The sequence below is a fragment of the Perkinsus marinus genome, assembly GCF_000006405.1.
Source record: "Perkinsus marinus ATCC 50983 genomic scaffold scf_1104296962554, whole genome shotgun sequence".
Lineage (NCBI taxonomy): Eukaryota > Perkinsozoa > Perkinsida > Perkinsidae > Perkinsus > Perkinsus marinus.
In genome coordinates this window covers 36,302-58,424 of record NW_003205389.1, presented here as the reverse complement: position 1 = coordinate 58,424, position 22,123 = coordinate 36,302, and the positions used below count along the sequence as shown (strand labels likewise).

General features: G+C 48.2%; 8 protein-coding genes across 8 annotated transcripts; 3 read left to right on the top strand and 5 right to left on the bottom strand.

Moving 5' to 3' along the window:
* Nucleotides 1-615: 615 nt before the first annotated feature.
* Nucleotides 616-2,123, bottom strand: Pmar_PMAR026250 (hypothetical protein). The gene is made up of 5 exons (XM_002771713.1): nucleotides 1,996-2,123; nucleotides 1,721-1,773; nucleotides 1,531-1,599; nucleotides 1,440-1,485; nucleotides 616-1,392 (listed from the first exon to the last, which is right to left on the bottom strand). Exons 1-5 carry the CDS (start codon nucleotides 2,061-2,063, stop codon nucleotides 681-683), a joined length of 948 nt encoding a protein of 315 aa, XP_002771759.1. The 5' UTR covers nucleotides 2,064-2,123; the 3' UTR covers nucleotides 616-680.
* A 308-nt stretch (nucleotides 2,124-2,431) lies between these two features.
* Pmar_PMAR026249 (hypothetical protein) lies at nucleotides 2,432-3,196 on the top strand (the record flags this gene model as incomplete). The annotated part of the gene is made up of 4 exons (XM_002771712.1): nucleotides 2,432-2,509; nucleotides 2,557-2,687; nucleotides 2,948-3,061; nucleotides 3,112-3,196. 4 exons carry the CDS (start codon nucleotides 2,432-2,434, stop codon nucleotides 3,194-3,196), a joined length of 408 nt encoding a protein of 135 aa, XP_002771758.1.
* A 698-nt stretch (nucleotides 3,197-3,894) lies between these two features.
* On the bottom strand, nucleotides 3,895-5,046 carry Pmar_PMAR026248 (protein tyrosine phosphatase type IVA protein, putative; the record flags this gene model as incomplete). The annotated part of the gene is made up of 7 exons (XM_002771711.1): nucleotides 3,895-4,030; nucleotides 4,081-4,160; nucleotides 4,207-4,413; nucleotides 4,457-4,534; nucleotides 4,577-4,660; nucleotides 4,713-4,831; nucleotides 4,878-5,046. The coding sequence occupies 7 exons, from the start codon at nucleotides 5,044-5,046 to the stop codon at nucleotides 3,895-3,897; spliced, it is 873 nt and encodes a 290-aa protein (XP_002771757.1).
* A 4,641-nt stretch (nucleotides 5,047-9,687) lies between these two features.
* Pmar_PMAR026247 (glutaredoxin, putative) lies at nucleotides 9,688-10,161 on the top strand. Its single transcript, XM_002771710.1, has 2 exons — nucleotides 9,688-9,906; nucleotides 9,957-10,161. The coding sequence occupies exons 1-2, from the start codon at nucleotides 9,706-9,708 to the stop codon at nucleotides 10,053-10,055; spliced, it is 300 nt and encodes a 99-aa protein (XP_002771756.1). The 5' UTR covers nucleotides 9,688-9,705; the 3' UTR covers nucleotides 10,056-10,161.
* Nucleotides 10,162-12,065: 1,904 nt separating this feature from the next.
* Nucleotides 12,066-13,684, top strand: Pmar_PMAR026246 (hypothetical protein; the record flags this gene model as incomplete). Its single annotated transcript, XM_002771709.1, has 8 exons — nucleotides 12,066-12,130; nucleotides 12,181-12,520; nucleotides 12,565-12,684; nucleotides 13,026-13,115; nucleotides 13,162-13,298; nucleotides 13,345-13,393; nucleotides 13,439-13,549; nucleotides 13,601-13,684. Coding segments are annotated over 8 exons (996 nt in total), but the record flags the coding sequence as incomplete, so codon positions are not given.
* A 3,133-nt stretch (nucleotides 13,685-16,817) lies between these two features.
* On the bottom strand, nucleotides 16,818-17,231 carry Pmar_PMAR026245 (hypothetical protein; the record flags this gene model as incomplete). The annotated part of the gene is made up of 1 exon (XM_002771708.1): nucleotides 16,818-17,231. One exon carries the CDS (start codon nucleotides 17,229-17,231, stop codon nucleotides 16,818-16,820), a length of 414 nt encoding a protein of 137 aa, XP_002771754.1.
* Nucleotides 17,232-17,665: 434 nt separating this feature from the next.
* On the bottom strand, nucleotides 17,666-20,416 carry Pmar_PMAR026244 (hypothetical protein; the record flags this gene model as incomplete). The annotated part of the gene is made up of 15 exons (XM_002771707.1): nucleotides 17,666-17,786; nucleotides 17,833-17,978; nucleotides 18,022-18,113; nucleotides 18,185-18,364; nucleotides 18,407-18,506; nucleotides 18,551-18,664; nucleotides 18,786-18,921; nucleotides 18,963-19,051; nucleotides 19,099-19,150; nucleotides 19,200-19,324; nucleotides 19,375-19,495; nucleotides 19,547-19,707; nucleotides 19,755-19,902; nucleotides 20,191-20,293; nucleotides 20,341-20,416. 15 exons carry the CDS (start codon nucleotides 20,414-20,416, stop codon nucleotides 17,666-17,668), a joined length of 1,764 nt encoding a protein of 587 aa, XP_002771753.1.
* A 135-nt stretch (nucleotides 20,417-20,551) lies between these two features.
* Pmar_PMAR026243 (Cp23 antigen, putative) lies at nucleotides 20,552-21,244 on the bottom strand (the record flags this gene model as incomplete). The annotated part of the gene is made up of 1 exon (XM_002771706.1): nucleotides 20,552-21,244. A coding segment is annotated over one exon (693 nt), but the record flags the coding sequence as incomplete, so codon positions are not given.
* Nucleotides 21,245-22,123: the final 879 nt, after the last annotated feature.

Below are 22,123 nucleotides of genomic sequence, written 5' to 3'. Positions count from 1 at the left end.
ATGAAGTAACTCAACATACATCGCTAGTAGGCAAATTGGAAGGCTATACCAAAGCATGAAGGTAGAGGCAGTCAGAAACTGATGATAAACAGCATGTAAGGAAGTGAACAACTTCACGGAGTGACTCGAGCACTAGGGATCCCAACGCTGGATGATACTACGCTTAGTAGCTACTATGGTTACACTCATAGTTGGCTGGTAGTGGCTGGCACCCTCCAGCTGGTGTGGAATAGGCACTGAACTGACGGCTGAGGCAACGCCGGGTGAAATCAACGATACTGGGATGTGGTCTCTATAAACTAGTACACCGATGATCATCCCGTGATCATACACGACATTCGAGAGGTCGTGGGAAGTGCCCTATTGAAAGGAAGTGAATCTTGATGGACATGACATCGAATCCATTACCTCTCTGATTCTAACAGTATAGGACAGGACTCTCATTGTGTAGTGTTTAATATAATTATGGTGCTGCTGCTGCAAACGGTGTGCTCTCACTACCAATACTCAACATGGCGTTCACGTCCACCAACATAACAGCGTTACGTTGATCAGTGCCAACTACAAACACGAGCCGTGGGAGGAGGCTGATGAAACGCCAATACACACAGCATAAAAATGATAGGGAACGGAATTACTTGTGACAGTGGTAGTAATATGGAATATAGTTCCCAATAGAATTAGGCCCGTGCAGACGCGTGCTGGGAGTGGGGAGGGATACCTTGATGCAGTGAACGGCGATAAGAAGGAGGAACAGACCAGTCACTAGCTTGACCCGACTTCAGAGAACCTGTCTCCCCGACCAGTGTTCCAAAGCTAGGGGTAGTCGATAGATCCACGCGAGCAGTACTAGGCCTCTGGGCACTACTGTAGCGCCGCAGAGTTGACGAAGGAGCGGTATGAGCACCCTCTGCACCCTCATAGTCCACGACACTACTCCTATACGAACGCAGGTCCGGCGGCCACCGACTCCTGTAGAATGACGGGTCGTCATACATCTCAGAGTAGGTCTGCAGACCCATCTCATGCCGGTAGTCCCCACCACTCCAGACAAGGCCATGCCTTGGAGGCGAGCCAATAGTCGCCTGTTGCTTCTCGATGTCGGAATAGAACCACGGAGGGAGGTCATGACGCCACCGGTCGCGGCCATACATCATCCGATTCCCTATAGTCTTGGCTGCCAGAGTCTCTGACGAGTCCGAAGATGTTGAAGAGACGGTATGATCATAGACCCCAGTCGTGCCCACACCGTGGAAGTGAGAGTAGTAGGATGAGTTGCATTCTCGCTCCAGATGTCGCTGCCCTTCAGCTGGCCTTGCACTACTTCCTTTGGTGGGGTGATCCTGGATTTTACCTCTATCACTATGGGAACCAGTGGCTCGACGATGCACACTGAGAAACGCGGCTGTCAAACGTCATTGACCTCCCAGTTGTATTACCCATCGGCTTCAGCTACTACATAAGCTCTATTACGCGTGTGAGTACCTAGCTTGAATTGAAGAAATGACGCGATTGTGGTATGATGATTACGGGAATCTATCCTTTCCTCTTCTACGGCAGAGGTTGAATAGCACAGTAGCCTTTGAAAAAGTGTGGGGTCTGAAGGCATTGAACCAACTATAATAAAGGGCCCGACCATGCTTTGAATCGTTTCTCCTTCATTTTCAAGTTAAATCAGCAGCAGGAGTGGTTGACGATAACGCAATCCCCTCCCTATTACGTTTATCCTTCTCGAGACGGCTCCGAGCCTTGGGTCCACTGCTGATATGATTCCTACAATAGAGTTCATACGCTGTTCGGCAGCCTATATAACGCTAAGGCTCTTCTGCACTACTACGCTGTCATGGTCATAGACAAGTGCATTCAGGGGGGGGGGGGGGGGCACGGTAGTGCAAGATTATGATGATCATCAAAAGTAGCGGGTGAATCGAATAGTGAACGCAGTCTACAGCTCCCTGTATACGCCACTAGTGAGGCCACGTCTCCCACTACTACCTTCTGAATTTGCCCAGTATGTCATGTAGTGCTATTCCAAAGTACCACTGATCACAATTGAGACACATTTGCAGATGGAGTGGTACAAATATTTGTTAGCATGTGAAGATACACTTACTATAACTGAGAAGGGAAGAGTCGAAGGTGTGGTTTCGAGCGGCGGCTAAAGTGCGCACTTTCCAGCTACGAGTTTTGTGGCGCAGTGACGATTCATTTCTGGACCGTGTCGCCAATACCACTCCTTCGCGTCTTCCTATCAATGCCGGACGAGAGCCAGTCGTTCTACAATCAGAAGGCTCGTGTGCGACAAGAGAAAATATGGAATGAAGTGATTGCAACAGAACTGCGGTAAAACACAACATAAAGGGACGCACCCCTGCGCCCTTCCGGACTAGTCGTTCCCTCTAGGCACAGCCGACCGTACCTGACCTTCCAAATGAACCACACCAGACCTCTACCCCCTGTAGTCACTACTGTCGCTGAGAAGGTCCAGGTTCAAACGCCGCAGGAACGGGTGAGATTATCGTGTACATGGTGTAGTTGACGCTGTGTCGTTGACAGTTGGAAACAACTAAGGTGGATGAGGGCTCCTATGAGATACAGGTCATAAGGCACCGTGGTAGAGTCCCTGCTGAGCGGCTGAGTGAACCAGAGACGAGTCAGCAAGAGATAGGCTGGCTCATAGGCGTCAGGTAGTGATACTAACGCTACAAACGTTTGGTTGCATAGGAGTTTATGGCGTACAACACCGTTCGGAAATCTATCGGCGGAGTAGTACTGTGTATATGGTATGCAGTAGATGACGTAGTCTGTGGTCAGTAACTATGATGGGTTTTCTGATATGTATAATAACGTTCTAGACTAGAACTGACTGAACGCGAGATGCATTAGCCCGGAAGATAGTCACCAGGCTAGCCATAGGCCCTCAACGTTGCAACACTCTATTGTGCAGAGCTCAGCAACTCAAACGAAAGGCTTGTCAGAAGGCCACAGATAAGGATGGCAGTGCCCCAGCAGTCGAGTTCGCTCCGACAGCCAACGCCGCTAAAGATCTGCCCAGATCCACGTGAGGACCAGTTGTAGAGCTTTCATGATAGAGGCGTTGTTCATCTGCAGTGTCCACCATATGAAGACGTTGAACCCTTCGAAGTGGAGATACAGTAAGGGTAAATGTGATGTGACTGAGTATGTTGATAAGTAAGGTCAGTGCTGCTCTCGTTGTGGAGCATAGATTGGCGCAGATATGTTACAGCTTTCCGTAATAATCCCTTCAACGCAACTACTGCTCCCCGTTGACTTCTAAACTTATGTATAAGGACTCGCATGCTAGTCATTTTGATAATAACTCAACTTTATGATGTTGTTGATGCTGTTATTTGTCGTGTTGGGAGGGTGTGAAATGGGAGCAGTTTACAGGTTTGAGCTTTCTACTTGAATGAACACTCTCACTTTCGATCAACTTGAGCAAAAGCTCTGTGGGTATCCTTAAGAACACCTTGGCTCAGTTTACTCAAGTAAATAGTGACAACGTCGTGTCATAGGAACGAGATGAGACTGATATGACTCGAGGTCTTAGCAAGTTAACAGTCACATGAATGGCGGGAAGACGAGATATATAGCGCTAGTCAGCGGATCCGTCTACTGTCAGGAAAGGGTAGATAACGGCTTACCCACGGGCTAGGTGAATCGCAATATTACCCTAACCCGTGAGCGGGCCAATTTGTGACGAGTTGACGCTGCAAGATTACGGAACAGCAAAAATTATAATTTTATGACTTCCTCCACCAGTGACCACTGTTACGCAACGCTAAACGCTCATTAACTCGTCGTCATTTCCATAACAACTTCTTCTGGGCAACTTCTACAACATTAACGACCGTGCGTGTGGCATCGACAGATCTATTGGCTGATCAATGCGGAGGTATCCGCTCTGGTCAGATTGATGCCAGGGCTTGCCTCGGCACTCAACCCCTTCACTGGTCTCCTAGTGAACAGGGAGCGCAGACAAGCCAGAAGCTGATTCCTCTTCTTATGCCTGATAACAAACGTCACCTCTACCGTAACTGAAGAGCGTTGATTGCTTACATCGGGACGTAGTTAAGCAAGTAAGCAGATTGTTCCTTCGTGAAGCATCTAGCGTTACGCAGCTTACGGACCAGGAAAATCTAAGGTGGAGATACAACGACTAGTTTCATATAGGCATACACGTACGGCTTCGGAAGGTTCCATCTTCTCCCTTTCGATGAGCCCCAATGCGACCATAGCCGGGGACCTCCCAAGCCCGGAAATGCAGTGAATGGCTACACACGGCGGAGAGCAGTTGTCCTCCATATTCCTCTTGTGATATAAAGATGAGTCAAGAATCTCAAGAAAGGCCTCCACTACATCGTCGGGTGGAGCAGATCCATCAGCAAAGGGCTGATGTGAACGAGTCAAGGCGATACAATACGAAAAGACTCACCAGGTCATGAACGCCAATACTGAGGTCTTCGAAAGCCTCTCGAGGATAGCGAGCATCGTTATCACTTGAAACCCGGACCTACAGGTGAACCTCATTCCCCGCCGCCTAGACGAATCGTACAAGCTCTGTAACGCCAAAGCGTCTCTTGAGGTATAATGCAAGGGAATGAGCATTGTCCCCAGTGGGGGCCTCGCAGATGACCATCTGACATGTAACGATGCTCCAAAATATGTTCGAAACCAATCATACTGCTCACCCTGAAACGACCGCTTTTCCCGGCAGCGATCAGTGTAGGTCCACGTGGAGATATCAAACAGTTGTAGGTGCCAACTGGGGGTCTGTCCCACTCAACAACACTCTTCGTGCCAGCTTCATCTACCGATATGAATCTCGAGACAAGCAATAGGCATACCTCTGCTACAGCGTTTGTAGATCTCTGCCATCCTAGCACACTCTCTTCTCTGACTCTTGGTGCCCCACGAACGAGTAGTCGGCGGTGACACTTCGACAGGTGTAACACCATTGTTGCCGCTACCAGTAGTACTTGGCTCACTGCTGACCGAGTTGGTGACACGACGAGCTGTCACCATGAAGATGCTTCGATTAGAGAAGATGTAAAGAATCCTTACTTGTCTCGACCTCGGACGGACCTGCTTGGTGATTCCCTCTCTTCTCCAATGACATATCTCGATGGTTGTTTGATCTGAATAGCACGTTGGACAAAAACTACATGACATGAACCCATCCTACCTCCTGCTGCTGCTACTGCAAAGGAAGGACTCCTGGACTATTCAAAGGTCAATATGGCTCAGAAACTGTCAACAGCACTGAGCGAATAATAGAAGGGTATAATTTAGATCGCTGTAGGCCCCGTTGGCTCGACACTCAGAAGCCAATACTAGCGAGAAGTGCGCTGTAGTAGGTGGAAGGTCGCCTGAACAAATACTCTCGTTGATGACAGTTCATGCTTCGGACCACTACCCAGTTTTAAGTGAACAGCAATCCGAGTTGCTGTAATGAAGTGTTGTGCGAGTGGTGGTTACTATAGGCAGCGCTCTACGACTGAGGAGAGCACTAGAGGACCTAGAGGTGCGGTACAAAGTGAACTGTGAGAGAACATACACCAATGACGATTCCTTGTGGTAACCAAACACAGTGCGAGTAACGAGACAGTTAGTATTAACACGTGGAACGATCATGTGCGAATTTTAATGGAACGGTCACCACTCATAGCTCTCCTGCTACTGGTAGTGCCACAGTATCGCCAATGGAACTCATGCACCTGTCTAGAGCATCTACCTAGACAGCCTACAACTTCAAAATCCCTACGGCAATCAATGATCTCACTAGCCGACTCTTCCCCAAGTACTCACGTGAGTAAATGAAATGTCCTTTTACCTCAATTATCTCTTACATTATAGACCCTAACTGTCCTGAGCAGATCAGTGACGATGATTTCACCACAGACCCCTATACCCTAACAAGCATACAGGTTAGTCGTACTGGCTCATCCACAGAAGGGGCTCATGCTGGCCCTGACATGTAGTGATAACATACATCAAATAAACCATCTGTACACCCATATAGATTAAGTTCAACACCACACATACTTTAGACAACAAAATCGGACTGATATTAACGCAGTAATCGGTCGTACAGTACTCGCTAAGGAATGTGATAAGGACGCCGTCCTCGGATGTACTACAGACAGATACACCAAAATTGAAGAAAACTTGAGACCATCACATCCAAATAGGAATGCAAAAGCAGCGCGACGAAAGAGACACACCATAACCAAGTAAAGAAAATGGACCTTGGCAGAACATTCTTCGATAGAAAAACAATTCGTCGCACACAGCAACCCGACTACAGAAACAAGCCTCAGACGACAGAATAGAGGTCATGAGCTTCCCAGCTTCCCTTGCGAGCACAGTATATTGTAGAGAACTGTACTCGCGACCTGCAGGTAACAGGGGCCATCGGAAGTCATTAGCTAGAGATCGCAATCGTAAGCACATCTCAGGCAGTAAATAGATATGTTAAAAACTGTCACATATGATAGCAGTATATAGTAGAGGCTCAGGTGCTGGGTTCATGACGGAGAACTGCCAGAGCCATCTGTGATGGATCGTCGGTCCTCGAGACCGTACATGCAGAAGGTACAGTGACGACATCGAACCGCCCAACCCTCCTCCTCTTGATGATATCGGAGGAGTCAGCGGCTTCGCACTCGAACCTCCCCACCCGACGGACTTTTGGACGAGCATCGCTGGATGGCAGCTCGGAGTCAGTGGCCTTTCGCAAGGTAGCACTTCTTAGAGTATTGGCCTCACTATCCGTGAGCATGAGCAGAGGACCCAGGCTGAACCTACCCCTCCGAACATGAGAATCTTCGGGCGGCTGACGTCGCCCATTGTCAGTAGGAGAACTCTCGACGACCATGCAAGGCACCGACCAGGCTATAAGTGGTGAGATAAGTAATAAAAAGTATACGCTGAGAGCACAAATAGCCAACTCGGTACGTTGTACGCCCGCGTACGATTTCCGAGGAGAAATCTTGGAATCTTGCGCTCCCACTAAAACCGCATGAGCGCGGAATAATTTAGTCCAACATGGGAGTGCTCCAACTTGGATCACACACAACTCCGTTGAAGATTCGACTGTAGAGTTCAGGATAGGATCAATTCGGTGACGATCAGGATCGATCCATGATCAGTTCCTCTGGATGGGGCAGCTATGCCATCTCAAAAACTATGCCCTACTACGATGATCAGTTCCTCTGGACGGGGCAACTATGCCATCTCAAAAACTATGCCCTACTACGATGATCAATTCCTCTGGATGGGGCCGCTATGCCATCTTAAAAACTATGCCCTACTACGATGATCAATTCCTCTTGATGGGGTAGCTATGCCATCTCGAAAACTATGCTCTACTACGATGGTAAATTCCTCTTGATGGGGCAGCTATGCCATCTCAAAAACTATGCCCTACTACGATGATCAATTCCTCTGGATGGGGCAGCTATGCCATCTCAAAAACTATGCCCTACTACGATGATCAATTCCTCTGCATGGGGCAACTATGCCTTCTCAAAAACTATGCCCTACTACGATGATCAATTCCTCTGCATGGGGCAGCTATGCCATCTCAAAAACTATGCCCTCCTACGATGATCAATTCCTCTGGATGGGGCAACTATGCCATCTCAAAAACTATGCCCTATTACGATGATCAATTCCTCTACATGGGGCAGCTATGCCATCTCAAAAACTATTTCCTACTACGATGATCAATTCCACAGACACACAGGCTGGATGTAATGAGGGAATTAATTTCGCTGTGAGTCGAAGGACAAATTCCGTTTGAGGGAGGATATGCTTTTTCAAGAAGGTATGAACTACACTGCTACATATCGAGGCTCAGTGAGAATAACAGGATCGGCCAAAGTTGCACTGGGAGAACAGAGCAGTGTCGCGACACAAACCTTTCCTAGTCAACTGACCGAGGCAACTCTCCCCCGCCATACTCCCTCTGGCAAGTTCAGGGACAAAAACGGTGTGATTCATAGATGTGCGGGAACAAAGTTCGTTCCCATACATTACTTTCACAGACTCAAGAGTTATCGCAGTACTACCAGAAATCAGTGCATAAACTCGTGTGAGCTCCGGATCTACCCCTCTTATTTTGACTTGATTTGCGAATCTATAGCGCTAGCTGCCTTATCGGAATGCTAGCAATAACAGGAAGCATACATACTACTATAGATTAGGCTATTTTTACGAGAGCAAGCTATCACATATATGCGTCCCTCGAACCAAGTGTACGATAATATTCATCTAGAAATAATGTATTGACTAAAGCAAGCAGAGCTCACTGATCAACCATCAGGTACTTCAATACTTGGAACACCTCGAAGTTCAGAACTTCAAGTTCTAGTATATATGAAAGACGAAGGAGAAGAGAAGACTACCGCAAGGTACGGTAGACATACACACGGAATTGTCAACTGGTAGAACTGTTACGGGTAAATGACAATACCACAGGCAAGACGGGTGTTAACGGTATCGAATCGATCAACGATAGAGAACTAAATCATCTATGTCCGCGAGCATATAGCTGAAGCAGGCCAGTGAATTAGATGAAAGGATATATAAAGCTAGGGAAAAGAAGGTCGCTTTATCACGACTTCTCCACCGTTCACGAATGAATCCTCGCATCTTGATACCACACACGCTGACGACCAAGTCGTGACCTCGAATCGACCGACACGTCTACGTTGGAGTAGCTCAGGGGCATCCTCACGCTCAGCGTCAGCACACTCGAAGCGGCCTATACGGCGTACTTGGGGAATAGTAGGCGGCTCCTTACAGCCAACAATGACGTCATCGTCCTTATAAAGAATGGCAGCCGATAGACCACTCGCGTCTAACGGCGAAAGACTCACCACGGGATCGAGGTTGAAGCGACCTCTCCGATAGGAAGACGATGTGGAAGCAGTAGTAGGAGCTCTACTAAAACCAACACTACAACAGCGAGTCTGGGCCATAAACAGCACCGATGAAGACGATGGGGAATAATAATATCCCGATGGGGACGCAAGTACGATAAACTTTCAACTCTGAAAGAAAAGGAATTTGCGATTGACCCCTGCCGACAAACTCGTCGATTACCCAACCTAAGCCCACGCCTAGCTCTTTAAAACGATCTTGCTATCTTGACCATTTCTCCGAAGGCTGTTGCTTGCGTGTTGAGATTCGCAGCTGTCACCCGTATTGCATTCGGTACTGTTAGATCCGAGTGAGCTTCACCAGCCGCGACCTTATCTATGCAGCCAACCCCGCATTTATCGTGGATCGTCCCGATCAACGATCTCGTACACTGAGAAGGAGCTCAGCCATATCGGCACAGGCTTGTCTCTGTTGATGCAACGCCACGATCACAGTGTGCGCTGCTAAATATGTATATGGCTCTGTGATAAGCCACTGACGTTTATTTGGGTATGCTTTCTGTAGTAACAAAATGGTATAACGAGGCAGGTTCGCCCTTTAGAGTAGAATATTGTGTAATCGCGCCTTTCTTGCGCAGGGAATTCCTCGAGGAACTGTCTAATTTGTGCTTTAGCTCAGCATCAACACGCAGGGGATATCATACGCTAGTGGGTTCACTTAGTTTTCGCATGTTCTGTGGTGTGTCAGATTTGGAGACTCCTTCGAATTCAGTTATTATATAAGACCGTTTTAAGAGATATGTCTGTCAAAAGCTTCGTTGATAACGAGATCGCGACCAACAAGGTTGTACTGTTTGGCAAATCCTACTGTCCTCACTGCAAGAAGGCAAAGGAGGCCTTCGCTTCAATCGACGTTACTCCTAAGGTTATCGAGCTCGATGAACGTGAAGACTGCTCTGACATTCAAGACTACTTAGGTCAGCTCACTGGTGCTCGCAGTGTAAGCTCTCCTTCCGCCTCAGCTTGTGTAGTTGATGCTTCTTCTTACAGGTACCTCGTGTGTTTGTAAATGGTAAATTCATTGGAGGCGGTGATGACACCGTGGCCAAGGTGAAGAGTGGAGAGTTCAAAACGTTAGTCCAGGCATAATCCTACTTAACTAACTGCCTTCGGACTGTAGATATGCATATGGGTGCTTAAAAAGGCGCTTAGTGTATCCGTTAATGTCTGAGACACTAGAGTTTGGTTGCTTATGAGATAAGCTGAGTTGAGTTGGTATAGTTGGAACTACAGGAAAGGTTGCCGTGTAGATAGTAAAGGTCGTCTGACTTGGTGAAGGAAGAGAAAGGGTGAGGAGTCTGTTGATGGTGAAATGGCGGGCAATAAAGTTATGACTTTCACTGGATAGGTGTTACTGTATCGGAAGTCATCATTGATTAGTGAGCATTAGGTTTAATCTAATAGGTTACAGTAGGAACTCTATTGGGACTATTAGCGAACTAGGCCAGGCCAGGAAAGACAAGGCCAGTGTGCGAGAAGTGAGTTCTCCCACACTGGCCTCGTCAAGAAGATCCTCCTCCCTGGAGTTCTCAGAACTCCTCCCTGATGCCTTTACATACGCTAGACGAGCCAATGTCGGGACCATCCGTATCTGGTACGGCCTTGAACAGCTCAGCCAAAGCGGTTTTCTTGGTCTGCCAGGCATTCTGTGAGCCCCTATCAGCCTTCCGCCTAAGTTGAGATTCATCATTCTTGATGGGTCAATAAGAGAGGCCCATGATCAACCGCCCTCATGCACGATGACGTAGCCGTATGCTGCAGTGTACGCTGTTATGATACAGTTAAGGAAGTGTCTGGTGCCTCCCACCCAACTCTCTCGACCCAGAAAACCTATGAAGGTACGTATCGTTACCGCCACACGTGAGCCACGTGAAGGTAGCGCAGTGTCAACAATAGGGCATCTGCTGGCTAGGGGGTTCTTGTTGGTGATTGTTCTCTACCATCTCGTGATTCCTCTCCTACACTTCCATGTCAGGAGAGTTCACACCTTTCTGACGCCTATTTGAGCGGTAGTAACTCTGGTTTGAATGGGCAGGCGAGATAGAATCGAAGATACTCTTTCAGCAACGACAATGAGCGATGAATTATCGCTCATGATCACCCTTAAACATACAATCGCCAACTCCAGTGGTTGCGGGAGGCTCAACGACAGCTCCCCAAAAAAGCAACGAAATTCGATGAGCGAATAGGAAAGAATAAAGTCTGGGCAAAGTTTGCCCAGACTTTTTTCTTTGCCCGCCAAACACAGGCCCGATCGCAGCTTCACAACCAAAACTCGTTAACTCAACTCGTCCCGCCCTGCCGACTTCATCTGTGGCCATCGGACAGCCATCCTCACACAGTTGAGAATTGCACGTCGCGATGCAGACAATCAGAAACTACCGAGTGGCAGAGGGTAAGCAAAATGAGCCAGCACGGTCAACACTCCACAAGCTTCGTGTAAGGCAACATTCAGCACGAGCAGATCGTGGTTCATCGTGGTTGATGGTGAATTCCTAAACCTTCGCACTGTAGTATAGCTAATACTACGTACCATTGTTCCGCCCATCTATTCGCGGGCTCTGTTTATTTGTTTGACTGGTTAAGGTTGATGATCGTTTCACATGTGAATCGTAAAATGTACCATGTCAAACGTGTATGATTCTGTTTCCACCAAGAAAACACGAACAGATGGAGATTTAGGCCGCGCAAGATTAGAATTTCGTGGGGTGACGAATTAAATTCCCTAAATGCACGAAATGCAAGGAATTAGAACGTAAGATCCCCTCCTCTGTCGCTCTTCCACCACAATGTCTCCTGGTTCTCCATCGGCGTTACCATGCAGCACTCAGCAGACAACTGAACAGCGGTATAATGATGAAGTATGTACTGCTACTGCATGGGAGCACCCAGCCGACCCGGCAGAGGACCTCCATAGGGCGGATGTGGATAATAACAGTAGTATCACTGGGAATCACGATGAGAGAACTTTGGGCTAGGGCATTAGTTTTCTGAATAACGTGACTGACCACGATGAATAATAGTAGAACGTTATCGCCGAATCATGCTTACTCGATGGGGTTATCGTCGTCAGATGGTATATTTCCGAGTAGTAGGGCCCAGTGTAATACGGAAGAAGGATCGTCCTCCCGAGTACCTCGGTTAGCAGCACAGCCTCTCCCACGGTAGTATTGACTATTGCTCTCTCATCATCGTCGTTGATAACACTGTCTAGGAGCACAGTACCGCCAGTGTTGGCTTGGTCTGTGAGACAGGCTGAGCTCAATTACCACATGGGTGTATCCCCTCTGTCTGTGAGGCCGAACGCATCATCTCGCGCTTCTAAGGGTTATCAACAGCAGCGGCCCAGCAGGAGTCCACCCTTATTGTTGTCCCCACCGGGTTCCCAAAGAGTCTACTATCTCAACAGCTCACTTGATCGAAGACGACGCTCTGGGTCAGCGGTCAGCATAGGTGGCGGTGGTAATTATGAACGACCCGAGTTCGATACCCAGAGGCGGCATTTTCCTGATACTGACGATGAAGACGATGGTCCACGATACGAATACCATCAGGTCTAATGAACTATACCTTGGCTCAACGACGTGCTGCTCTTCAGGTGTCGAACCCCAGTCGCTGCTCCGCCCCGGCTGTGTTTTATAACAGTCAACAGCGACTCCCCGCTCCCTCACCAGAGCCCATAAGATTACCGCCGATTATGCCTAGTGTGACCGATAGAGTAAGTGAGTGATTGAGGATCCTATATGCACCAGCTATAGTACAATAGTCAGTAGCATTTTGAGCTTTCTTCTGACATACCCTCATTAGTACCTATGGGCTTCCCCGTCGTAGTCGGTTAAAGCCGTTACGCTCAGGGCAGGGTAGAGGGTCTTATCGATAAAGCAACATCATATTATTTGAGGATTGCTCATGTGTATCGCAATATGGACTCCTTAGTGATGTTCGTTTCACTCGACATGATATTGAAGAACAATGATCGATTCTGTCGAGTAATTTATGTAGCACCATCGTCAATTCGTGTAATTTTGTAGCGCAGTGACGCTTGCTTTTGCCTCGCAGGTAACAATTGATTTAGCTTTCTTCATGCATCTTGTTGACACGTATAGTAACTCGGGTGACTATTTCAAGCGGATGCGACTGTGCAGCATGGTGAGCATATTTCCGTCACGCGCCACGAAATTCCTCTGCTGTCCAGATGCAGCTCATGATTGACGAATTTGAACCACCATCGCCATCCACCCGTAACGGCCGTCCCCTCCCAAGTGATGATGCAGCGGATGTTAAAGCACCTGGGGAGACACGACATTCGCTGAAATGCCTACCATTCGGATCGTAAGTTCTTCATCTTCTCAGTGGTGCCCGCTACCCAAATGTATAGGTTTACCTACAATTTACATCTACCATGGGCGAGCGATCTGGATTTTGTTGTAGGGCTGAGTTCGCTCTTGACGATCGGGGATGAGTCGGTTTAGTTATTGCCCGGCTCGGCTCGATATAGACGATTATTGACTCCCTGGGTGAGTGTCGGTGGAGAATATCAACACGGGGAAGCGTCTCACTACGCCAATTCATATCAGAGCGAGGTCGGTTGCTGGGGCATGTTTCATGTTGGCATAGTAGTACACTGCCCGCAGAGCTCTGGTGGTGTTATTGTTGATGAAAGTACCTCTGTGGGAAGCATTGATGATCATGTTAAAGCAGCAGCAGAGTGTGTGAAACTTTTGGAGTTGGTGTCGGAATATCTCACACAATGCGCCCCTGCAGGTAATCGTTCAACATCAACTCTGTGCTGCTATAGGAGGGCTAATACGTCAGGTACCATCGTCGCTCCTCCTGTGGTCATAACATCGTCGCGAATACCCCTAATTACACTAACGTGCCGAGATCCCAGTCTCGATCAATTATACCAACAATGGTGAGATAAGGTATTACCATTTATTATCATCCTATTTCAAACAGGTGTGGTACGTGTAGTATGGGATTGAACGCTCAATGCTCCTTACATTCACCGGTGCAAGTGCAGATATCCCTGTCGGGCGCCTACCACACAGGTTCGACTGCATTCTGCGACTTGTGTCGAAATCGATTTCTACATCTAGGTCTGGAAACATCTGCGTACATAGCCATGATGAACCAGCATTTTGGTTGTTTGCGGCCATTAGTCCTTTTTGTGAAACACGTACTATTGTGTGAAGGTCTCATATCGCCCTACAATGGTGGCATAAGCAGCTATACGCTGGTAAGTAGTAACACCGAGATTGTCACTGCGCCACGAAATTACTCCCCGATCTGTCACGGTGGGAGAACTTCCTAGGTCTCTCTATAGGTGCTCATGGTTGTATCATTTCTAAACCAGTTTTACTCGGCTGATGGCTGGGTTGGTGCTCCCCTGGGTCAGCTCCTATTGGGCTTCTTGATGTGGTATGGTGGGCCTGATGATACATCTGAGGACGATCATGATAGTGTGTATCGAGACCTTGTCAAGGAGCATCATACAATAGTTTTACCCAATGGTGAGCTCATACTGGTATTGTGATCCGCATGGGGTATGGTATTCAGGTTTGACCCTCACTTCGTTTGATGCGTCTCAGCTTATAATACGTCCACTCAGTTCTAGTGATAATACTTTCAATTTCACTTCGAGGGAATCTGCAGATGAAGAGGAGCTCTTTGATGCCTTTAAAATGGACATGCTGGTTATACTGGATCCTCTCTCACCGAATGGTAATACATATGGACACTGCTTGTGAAATGACCATCAGGTGAGCATGTGAATTTGGGTAAGTCGGCGTGGAGATGGCCGAGTGTAACAGCCGCGCTTCGCTTCGCTAGGAATGGTCTAATTAGTGGCAGCTGGTGGGGACAGAAGTACGTTGCTGTTATAGGCTGTTGTTGTTGACGTGATTTGGGCAAGGTATGGTATTTCCGTACCGACAGTGTGGATAGCAGCTAGACGGGCGGGCCATAGTGGGGCCCATAATGACATCAATACAGCTGCAGTTGGAGAGGAGAGTAATGCGTCTGCTACTGGGACCACAAGGAGCTCAGTGGGAGCCATAGGACTATGTAGGGATGTTGACGACGACGTTGATGATGAGGAAGGTACCACCATGAGGAGTTCAACTTCGAGAGCTGAGGTAAGAATGATGATTATCATCATCATGAGCATTGATGATGCGTGCGTTTGCCTCAGACCTATTGTAACTGAGTATTCGACTAATATTTTATGACTGTCATGTATCATGTCTGTCTACTGCCTCGGGCAAACCCTTTCTCCACCGTATTACTTGTCATAACTCCCCAGCTTCGTTGTTGTCGTTGTCGTCATCTATGTACTAATGTATGTACAATTGCTGCGTCATTCAGAGCTCAATTGAGTAATAGCGGAATAGCAGCAGCATAAGTAGTAGGAGCTCATCATCATCAACATCACCATATGGTCTATCATCAAGGTCTGTATACTACTACCGTTTTTATTATTGTCATCATCAGCATAAGGAAGCAGAGACAGCCTCAGATGCTTCCTTCGGCCTAAGCTCGGGCTATCTGTTGAAATCAATAGCTCTCTTCTGAGATATGTCAAGCATTGTTGTGGCATTAGGCTTGATGACTGGAATACTCCTGCTTCTCATCATCATCATCATCATCCTAATACTATCACAATCGTCTTGAGTTCAGTTCCTGTCAATAACATTAACTCATTGTGGCTAGTCAGTCTCCACCGCTGTGGGGATGTGTTCAGTAGTCGAGATAAGCCGGTCCGGTGCAAAGCTTCGCCATCATGACAAGTTGCTCTTCGTTCTAGTATGGGAAAGTATGCACATGGTTAACTACATGGGTCGGCGACTAAATGAGAATTCAGGCTCCGAATTTCGGAAAAAATTTGGGGAATTCTTGTTGATTTTCAACACTTTTATCTTAATTCGTATATAAACTCAGAGTTTATATGGGAGTTTGATGTTTATTAGTTTGAGTTTATAAGTTAAATGTTTCATTTTTATTATGGGAGTTTAAAACTCCCATAATAAGGGAGGAAATTCTTGAACTATGCTGAGGAAAGCGGACAGATATTCTAACAGTATCTCATTCGGTCTTGAAGCTTCTTGTGATTAATGCCCAGAAGTGATGGTAAGACCAGATGAGTTTGGCTTCGGTCGTTGTACTTTACTAAGCTATCATCATCAGACTACTTATGTTGTGTTTGTCCGAGTTGCTGAACTACATAAATCCTATGATGGCGATATTGTGAATATAAAATGCTAACCCTACTATAGATCTGCGTCCGCGATAGTTGAACTGTGAACAAGACAAGAATCACAAATCTGAGGAGAAACACGAGCCTCTTACCATGACAACTCCGTACTACCGTCAGTAATCGATATGAACCATACGGTATGACGCACACTTCCTCCAACATGAAATCTGCCAATCCCGTATTCGTCTCTCTGTTCGTATAGTGCAATATCATTCACCAGGTGGTTAAATACGAATTTTCATTATCTATTACATGAAAACACTAAACGGAATATTGTAATTGAAGTGGAGTTCTCCTATGAAGTGATGGAGAGGGACGACTCTTAGAGGGGGCTCGTAACAGGGGAAGTGTAGCAGCGTGATTTTCCCCTCCCTCTGGCACGTCTCCGGTATTGTCGAAATAGCTGATTACTGATTATTCACTGAGTTGATTGCTCTCAATGTACACCGGGAACTCGAGTCTAGTGCATTTCTAGCTTCGTTGACGTTGCTCATGCGTGTAGCTGATTTATACTGGTTTACTATATACGCAACAGTATAGTAGTTGAAACGGTTCGATTGATCGAGCAAAGGAGTATCCGTAATAAAAAAAGGGAATTAACAGCGTTCGACTGTGGTACTCATGAGACCTCCAGCATTGATACGGAGTCTGCTCGCGTCAAGGATGGTTATGTCAAAAGTGCTTACCCCAGCGCGATTCATTAAGTCTCTGAGGACATCGTCAAAGTTAGAGACTTCAACGTGAGGGCCGGTCACGTGATAATCACATTGACCGGAAACTTTATAAGATGGTATGTCGAGAGCCATACGCTCCTTCTTCAAAGTAACAACGAACGACTGTAACCATACACTCCCACAAAACTTGCCCTCGATGACCGCAGTGGTAGTAGTGAAAGGCTCTAGTGCACGAGAGGCTGTTGTAGCCGTAGTATCACCAATATCGATCGACATCTGATCAGATGCCACTACAAGAGGAATACCAAAGAGCAAGAAGCGGAGCGCCCTGTTCATAGTGCAGGAAAATGAAATGAGAAACCCTAGCAGCAGCAGTGACGTTTCTCATTGGAATGCTCCCCGTCACCAGTGACGCCCGCTCAGCTTCTTGGACAGCGTCACGTCACCCGATGAAGTCCAATACGACTCAACGGCATAGGAACCGATCCGATTAGATTAATCATACATCCCTAGTTCGAAAGTAGAAAGCGCTTCGGGGGACTGTCACTAGCATCAAGCCACGACCAAATCGATGCAACGAATAAACCCAGTCGTGCTTCAGAGAGCGAGGACTTGATAAGTTGTAGATGACGGCAAGCCATCGGAGAGCATGAGCGTGAATATCAGCTCCATATGTTTCATAACAATTCGTTGTAGTAGATGCTCCCGATAGCACGAGTCTTCCAGTCACTATACTCAGTAAACACAAGACGAGATATCTCTTGAAATGTTTACGTAACTGCTGGTGAGATGTGCGAAGTAAACCGAGAGGAGCCGAGTAAAACTTCATTCTCAGACTCGCGGTCCTTCTTCAGGTCCCACGCATTGCATATGTCCTGCCGTCCCTTCTCCCTAGAATCATCACAGATTGCCTAACACTCGAACCGTATTAACTCACCGTGTAACAGTCGAGGACAGGGCGAGCCAATGCGTATTCTTATTGGCCTTCGCAGTATACTCAATTGCTTTCTGCCTTCTGGGAGCTGTATCACAGGGCGGATCCCACATAGTCACTTTGGGAAGGGTCGCTTGATAAGGAGGGGTCTGAGGGAGCATGCCTATTTATCCACTATAATCAGCTCGTTACCGCCCATGTGTAACGACGTGATTTGTTAGTGAGAGGGATCTTACACCCCGGCCGGGTATTGTCGAATCTGGAGTTCCACTGTGCGATGGTACCTTAGAGGCGAATGACAAATACAATAAAGAGCTATGAATGACACGAAGAAGCATCGCTGCATGGGCCGTACTGCTATCTGGTGGTTTTCCCACAGTAATCATTTCCTTCTCGAAACGATTCCATCGTTCCTCATGGGCAGCGTCGGGTACAGTGTAGAAAACGTGGTCTTGCACTTCCGACCAAGATGAATACTCAGGGAAGGGGCCGCAAACAGCACATCGAAAGACTCTTGCGCCTCGGGCGTTTCGAACTGGCACGAGTAGGGAAAGCCAGGATCAAATGATTCACTCACCCTCCTCCGTTATTGTTCTGATGTAATGCCATCGCCGATACTCCCACACGTTACGAGCCGCTCGCTCCACCAAGCGCTTGACCAGGCCTTGAGAGAATCGCTGAGGGGACAAGTGGTGGGGACGGAGGACCCTTAGGGGCCTACATCCATCTGACGTCGTATCGATCCAGCTTTGAATATGTGCTCATCTCCACTCCGCTTTACTCTATGGGTTTGACTGGGGCGGAAGAATACAACTCCTTCTAACGATGGCCAAATCTACAAGCTTAAAAAATGCAACATGCAGGGATCGAACGTGGGTATGGTTTCCAGTCTATAATAACCATCGCTAGGGCGGAATGAACCCTAAGCTTGGGCAGGCGGGCATCATCGCTCTTACCTTCTCCATCAGCTTCTTCACTGACCACTTATTGACAAGCTCTTTGTGGAGCACTCGACATACCCTCGTATGGACCTTCTTCCCAGCTTGGAATAATAAGTATTCCTCATGGACCGAACACTCATAGAGGTACATTCTGAAGTCACTACTGTTCTAGAGGTAACCTCTTGAGCTTACAGTGCAGTCCACATCGGTACTGGTAGGCCCCACATCTCGCTCTCCTCTAGCAGCCACAGTGCTTCCGATTCGGTCTCCGGAGGCATGCCCTGAGGGATCGAATTCAATATCAGAGTGGTGACGCGATAAAACTCACTTTCAACTTCTCACGCTGGTGTACCGGCTCCTGCAGTTTGGCCAAGACTCGCCTGAAGAGCAGTCAATGCCGTCAAGTGGGATCCTACAGGGCCCGGCTACCTCAGGCTCTGATGTTCCTTGATGGTCCATCGCCTCACAGTGCTACGATGTGCAATAATGTCCAGCAGCCGTAGGGCAGTTACGACCCTCTGGGGTGCTCCAGTAGAGTCTCCAGCCAGAGCCACCTGTATGGAAGCAGAATTCAGAGTAGACACGGCGAGGAGGGGCTATTCACCAATTGGGGTCTCGGACTCTGCAGTGAATTGACATAAAAGTGCTCGCATGGTTCAAGAGCAAGAGCGTGGGTGTTCATCATGAAATAGAAGGGGGCGTCAAGGTTCAAGGGGCGTTCCAGTCTAAACAGGAGGGAAAATGATCCCACTCGTCTAGCGGAGCGAAGAGACTACATGAGTCGTCTTTGAACGGTATGGGCCTCTTTGCAGGAGCACATGAAAGTGAGGTCAAGGCAGTGGAGGCACAGGAAGGGCTTGGCTGAGGGCCTCTCGTAGAGTAATTGTGGTACATAACCAGCTTTCGTTTGACACTCGACCTTGTCGCATACCGCTGTCTGGAAGAATATAATGGTCGCAGGTTCGATCCCCAGGTCCGGCTCACTTGATGACATTTAAGACACACAGTTCCTCCACCTCGGCCTTCGCCATCAACTCCTTCATACGACTCAACAGCTTCCCCACAAATATGACACGAGACACCGTGTGGGAAGTGTTTCACCCCGACACGGTTAAGTCTATAGCAAAATAACCTGAAACGGGGAGAAGCATTGCCGAGGAGGGCACGACGATCAACTATCACTATGCTGTGTTTTGCAGTACACTAATGCTTATCCCATCGCGTCAAATCAGAGGGGAGGAAGATCCGACTATGGACTCTTTCAGAGATTTGATCACAATGGGAGTACTTATAGACTGGCATAGTCGTGGTAAGTGGCCAGCCGAATGAATGACAGGTTAAAAATGCGAAAACCTCGGATAAGAACCAGACCTCTCACACTGACCGAATTAATGTTCTCTCCAACACAATGGCAACTCACTGAGGCGTGTTCCTCGCACAACACCGGTCGCAGGAAGTGCTTGTCTTGGACCGCATTGTGCACTGAGGGCCAACCGTCTGCCCTGCCGGAGACTCCTCCGAACCTGCTGGAGTGAGCAGGGGTGGACACAACTGCAGTCTACGGACTCACCTTGGGCCTCGTTCAAGTAGGACTCGATAACACCTTCTAGTGCACAGACATAACAAGATGCATCTCCACGAATCATACAAGAAAACAACAACAGTAACTACAAGAACAACAATCACCAGCATGATACAACTCCACACGATCAGTACACAGAAATGTAGCAATTATAAATGAGTATAATGAGTTTAGTCGTCTCCTCCTATTGCTTCGAGCATCATCGCCCTCCCATAGACTGCCCCATAGGGCCAGGTCCGCCACCCTTCGATGGGGCCTGCTGGGGATAGGGGTATATGCCAGCACTATAGGCTACCGATGGTTGTTGTTGTTGTTGGCGTTGTACATTTGCTGTGGACATCATCATCATTTGCATAGCTATTTGTTGTTGTTGTTGCTGGTGCAGTGCATGTTGATCGAAGTGGGCCCCACTGGCCTGATACATAGCCTGGTAGTGTTGTAACCATTGAGGGTCCACTGCTGCTGCTGTTGGTGGCGCTGTCGTCGTCGTTGTCGTAGACGTCGGCCAACCACCACCGCTAGCACCACCATACCCAACAGGTGCAGGCTGAGGCATTCCCCAAGGGGCCATCAAGGTGGGTGGTCCTGCTGCCGGCATCTGCTGCCACAGTGCTTGAGGGAGAGGCGGAGGAGGAGGATGCGGTGGGGCCTGGGGAGGAGGGGCCATCTCCGCAGCAGTAGCGGTACTAGGTGGGATGATCCTTGGGGGTGGGAGGTGGTCAGTAGTAGTAGTAGGCGGTGGTAGCAGTGGAGACATGTCCTCTTCAGCCGCCTTCTGGGATGGCTGCAGTTCTCTGCCCCTTCGATGCCGTGGGCCCTCGGACTCTTCACTACTCTGATCATCACCTCCACTACTCGAGCTCATCCACCGCGAAGAGGCCATGGGTCGACCCTAAAGGGCAGAGCTATGCTGAGTCATATTCAACAGTGCTATTCCACTACATCAGCATCGAAAATACCCGACACTCGCAGGTCCAGCTCTCTCACGCCTCGTCGGAGCCTTCCTATCTTATCGATATCAAAACACACAATAAGGGCAGTCGTCGTCGTCTTGGTCGTGGGAGCTATCGCGCTGTAGCTGTGCCGATATGGGGAGGAGGCCGAAGTACTGAATATCACCAACAACGTGCAGTGGTTTCCTCGGTTAATATCATACCACTTACTGTGAGAGCTTATCTAGTAGCATCCTAGGTCCATCAATGGTTCGGTTGAGATCCACCTCAATGTAAGCCTTGGGAGGGTGCCGTGAGTCGAGATAGCCATCACAGTTCAAGCACAGGAGGCCCGCCTCATCCAGCCTCCGTCGACTGCTGCTGCTACCACCACCACAGCGACACCTACCACCACAAAGGCATTTAGAAGGGGGCTCTCAATTGGCCAATACACTGTCGCAGCAGCAGTGTCGGATTATACGTGTTGGAGTTTCCTGGCGCACTATAGAACTTCACACACGGATTACGAGTAGAAATATACAGAAACCAACGAAAGTTTTCCAAAATTTCCTCAGAATTTTCATATTGTCACCAGAGTGAAGGTATACTCAACCACATTGGTCTATGCCTCACCTATCGACAAGTTCACTAGATAAGTTCCTATAGGAAGGTTCCGTCGCTTCCGGATGGGTCCGCGCGGTACTTTCGAGGACCGAGGAGGGCCTGATGAGATTGTCCCCCTGCGGCGTGAGGGGGGACGAAGATGCTCCCGCGTCGACGTCTATCATCTGACAAGCAGATCTCAGTACTGTGACAGTACTACTGTGACAGAAGTGTGG

Bases quoted from the DNA above. Each gene is read 5' to 3' on its own strand.
- Pmar_PMAR026250 (XM_002771713.1), bottom strand. From the start codon at position 2,063: ATGTGTCTCAATTGTGATCAGTGGTACTTTGGAATAGCACTACATGAC. The intron at 1,486-1,530 runs GTAATCATCATA...AATTCAAGCTAG, and splicing joins AGAGGAAAGGATAGATTCCC to GTACTCACACGCGTAATAGA. The intron at 1,393-1,439 runs GTAATACAACTG...CGCGTTTCTCAG, and splicing joins GTAGTAGCTGAAGCCGATGG to TGTGCATCGTCGAGCCACTG.
- Pmar_PMAR026247 (XM_002771710.1), top strand. From the start codon at position 9,706: ATGTCTGTCAAAAGCTTCGTTGATAACGAGATCGCGACCAACAAGGTT. The intron at 9,907-9,956 runs GTAAGCTCTCCT...TTCTTCTTACAG, and splicing joins AGCTCACTGGTGCTCGCAGT to GTACCTCGTGTGTTTGTAAA.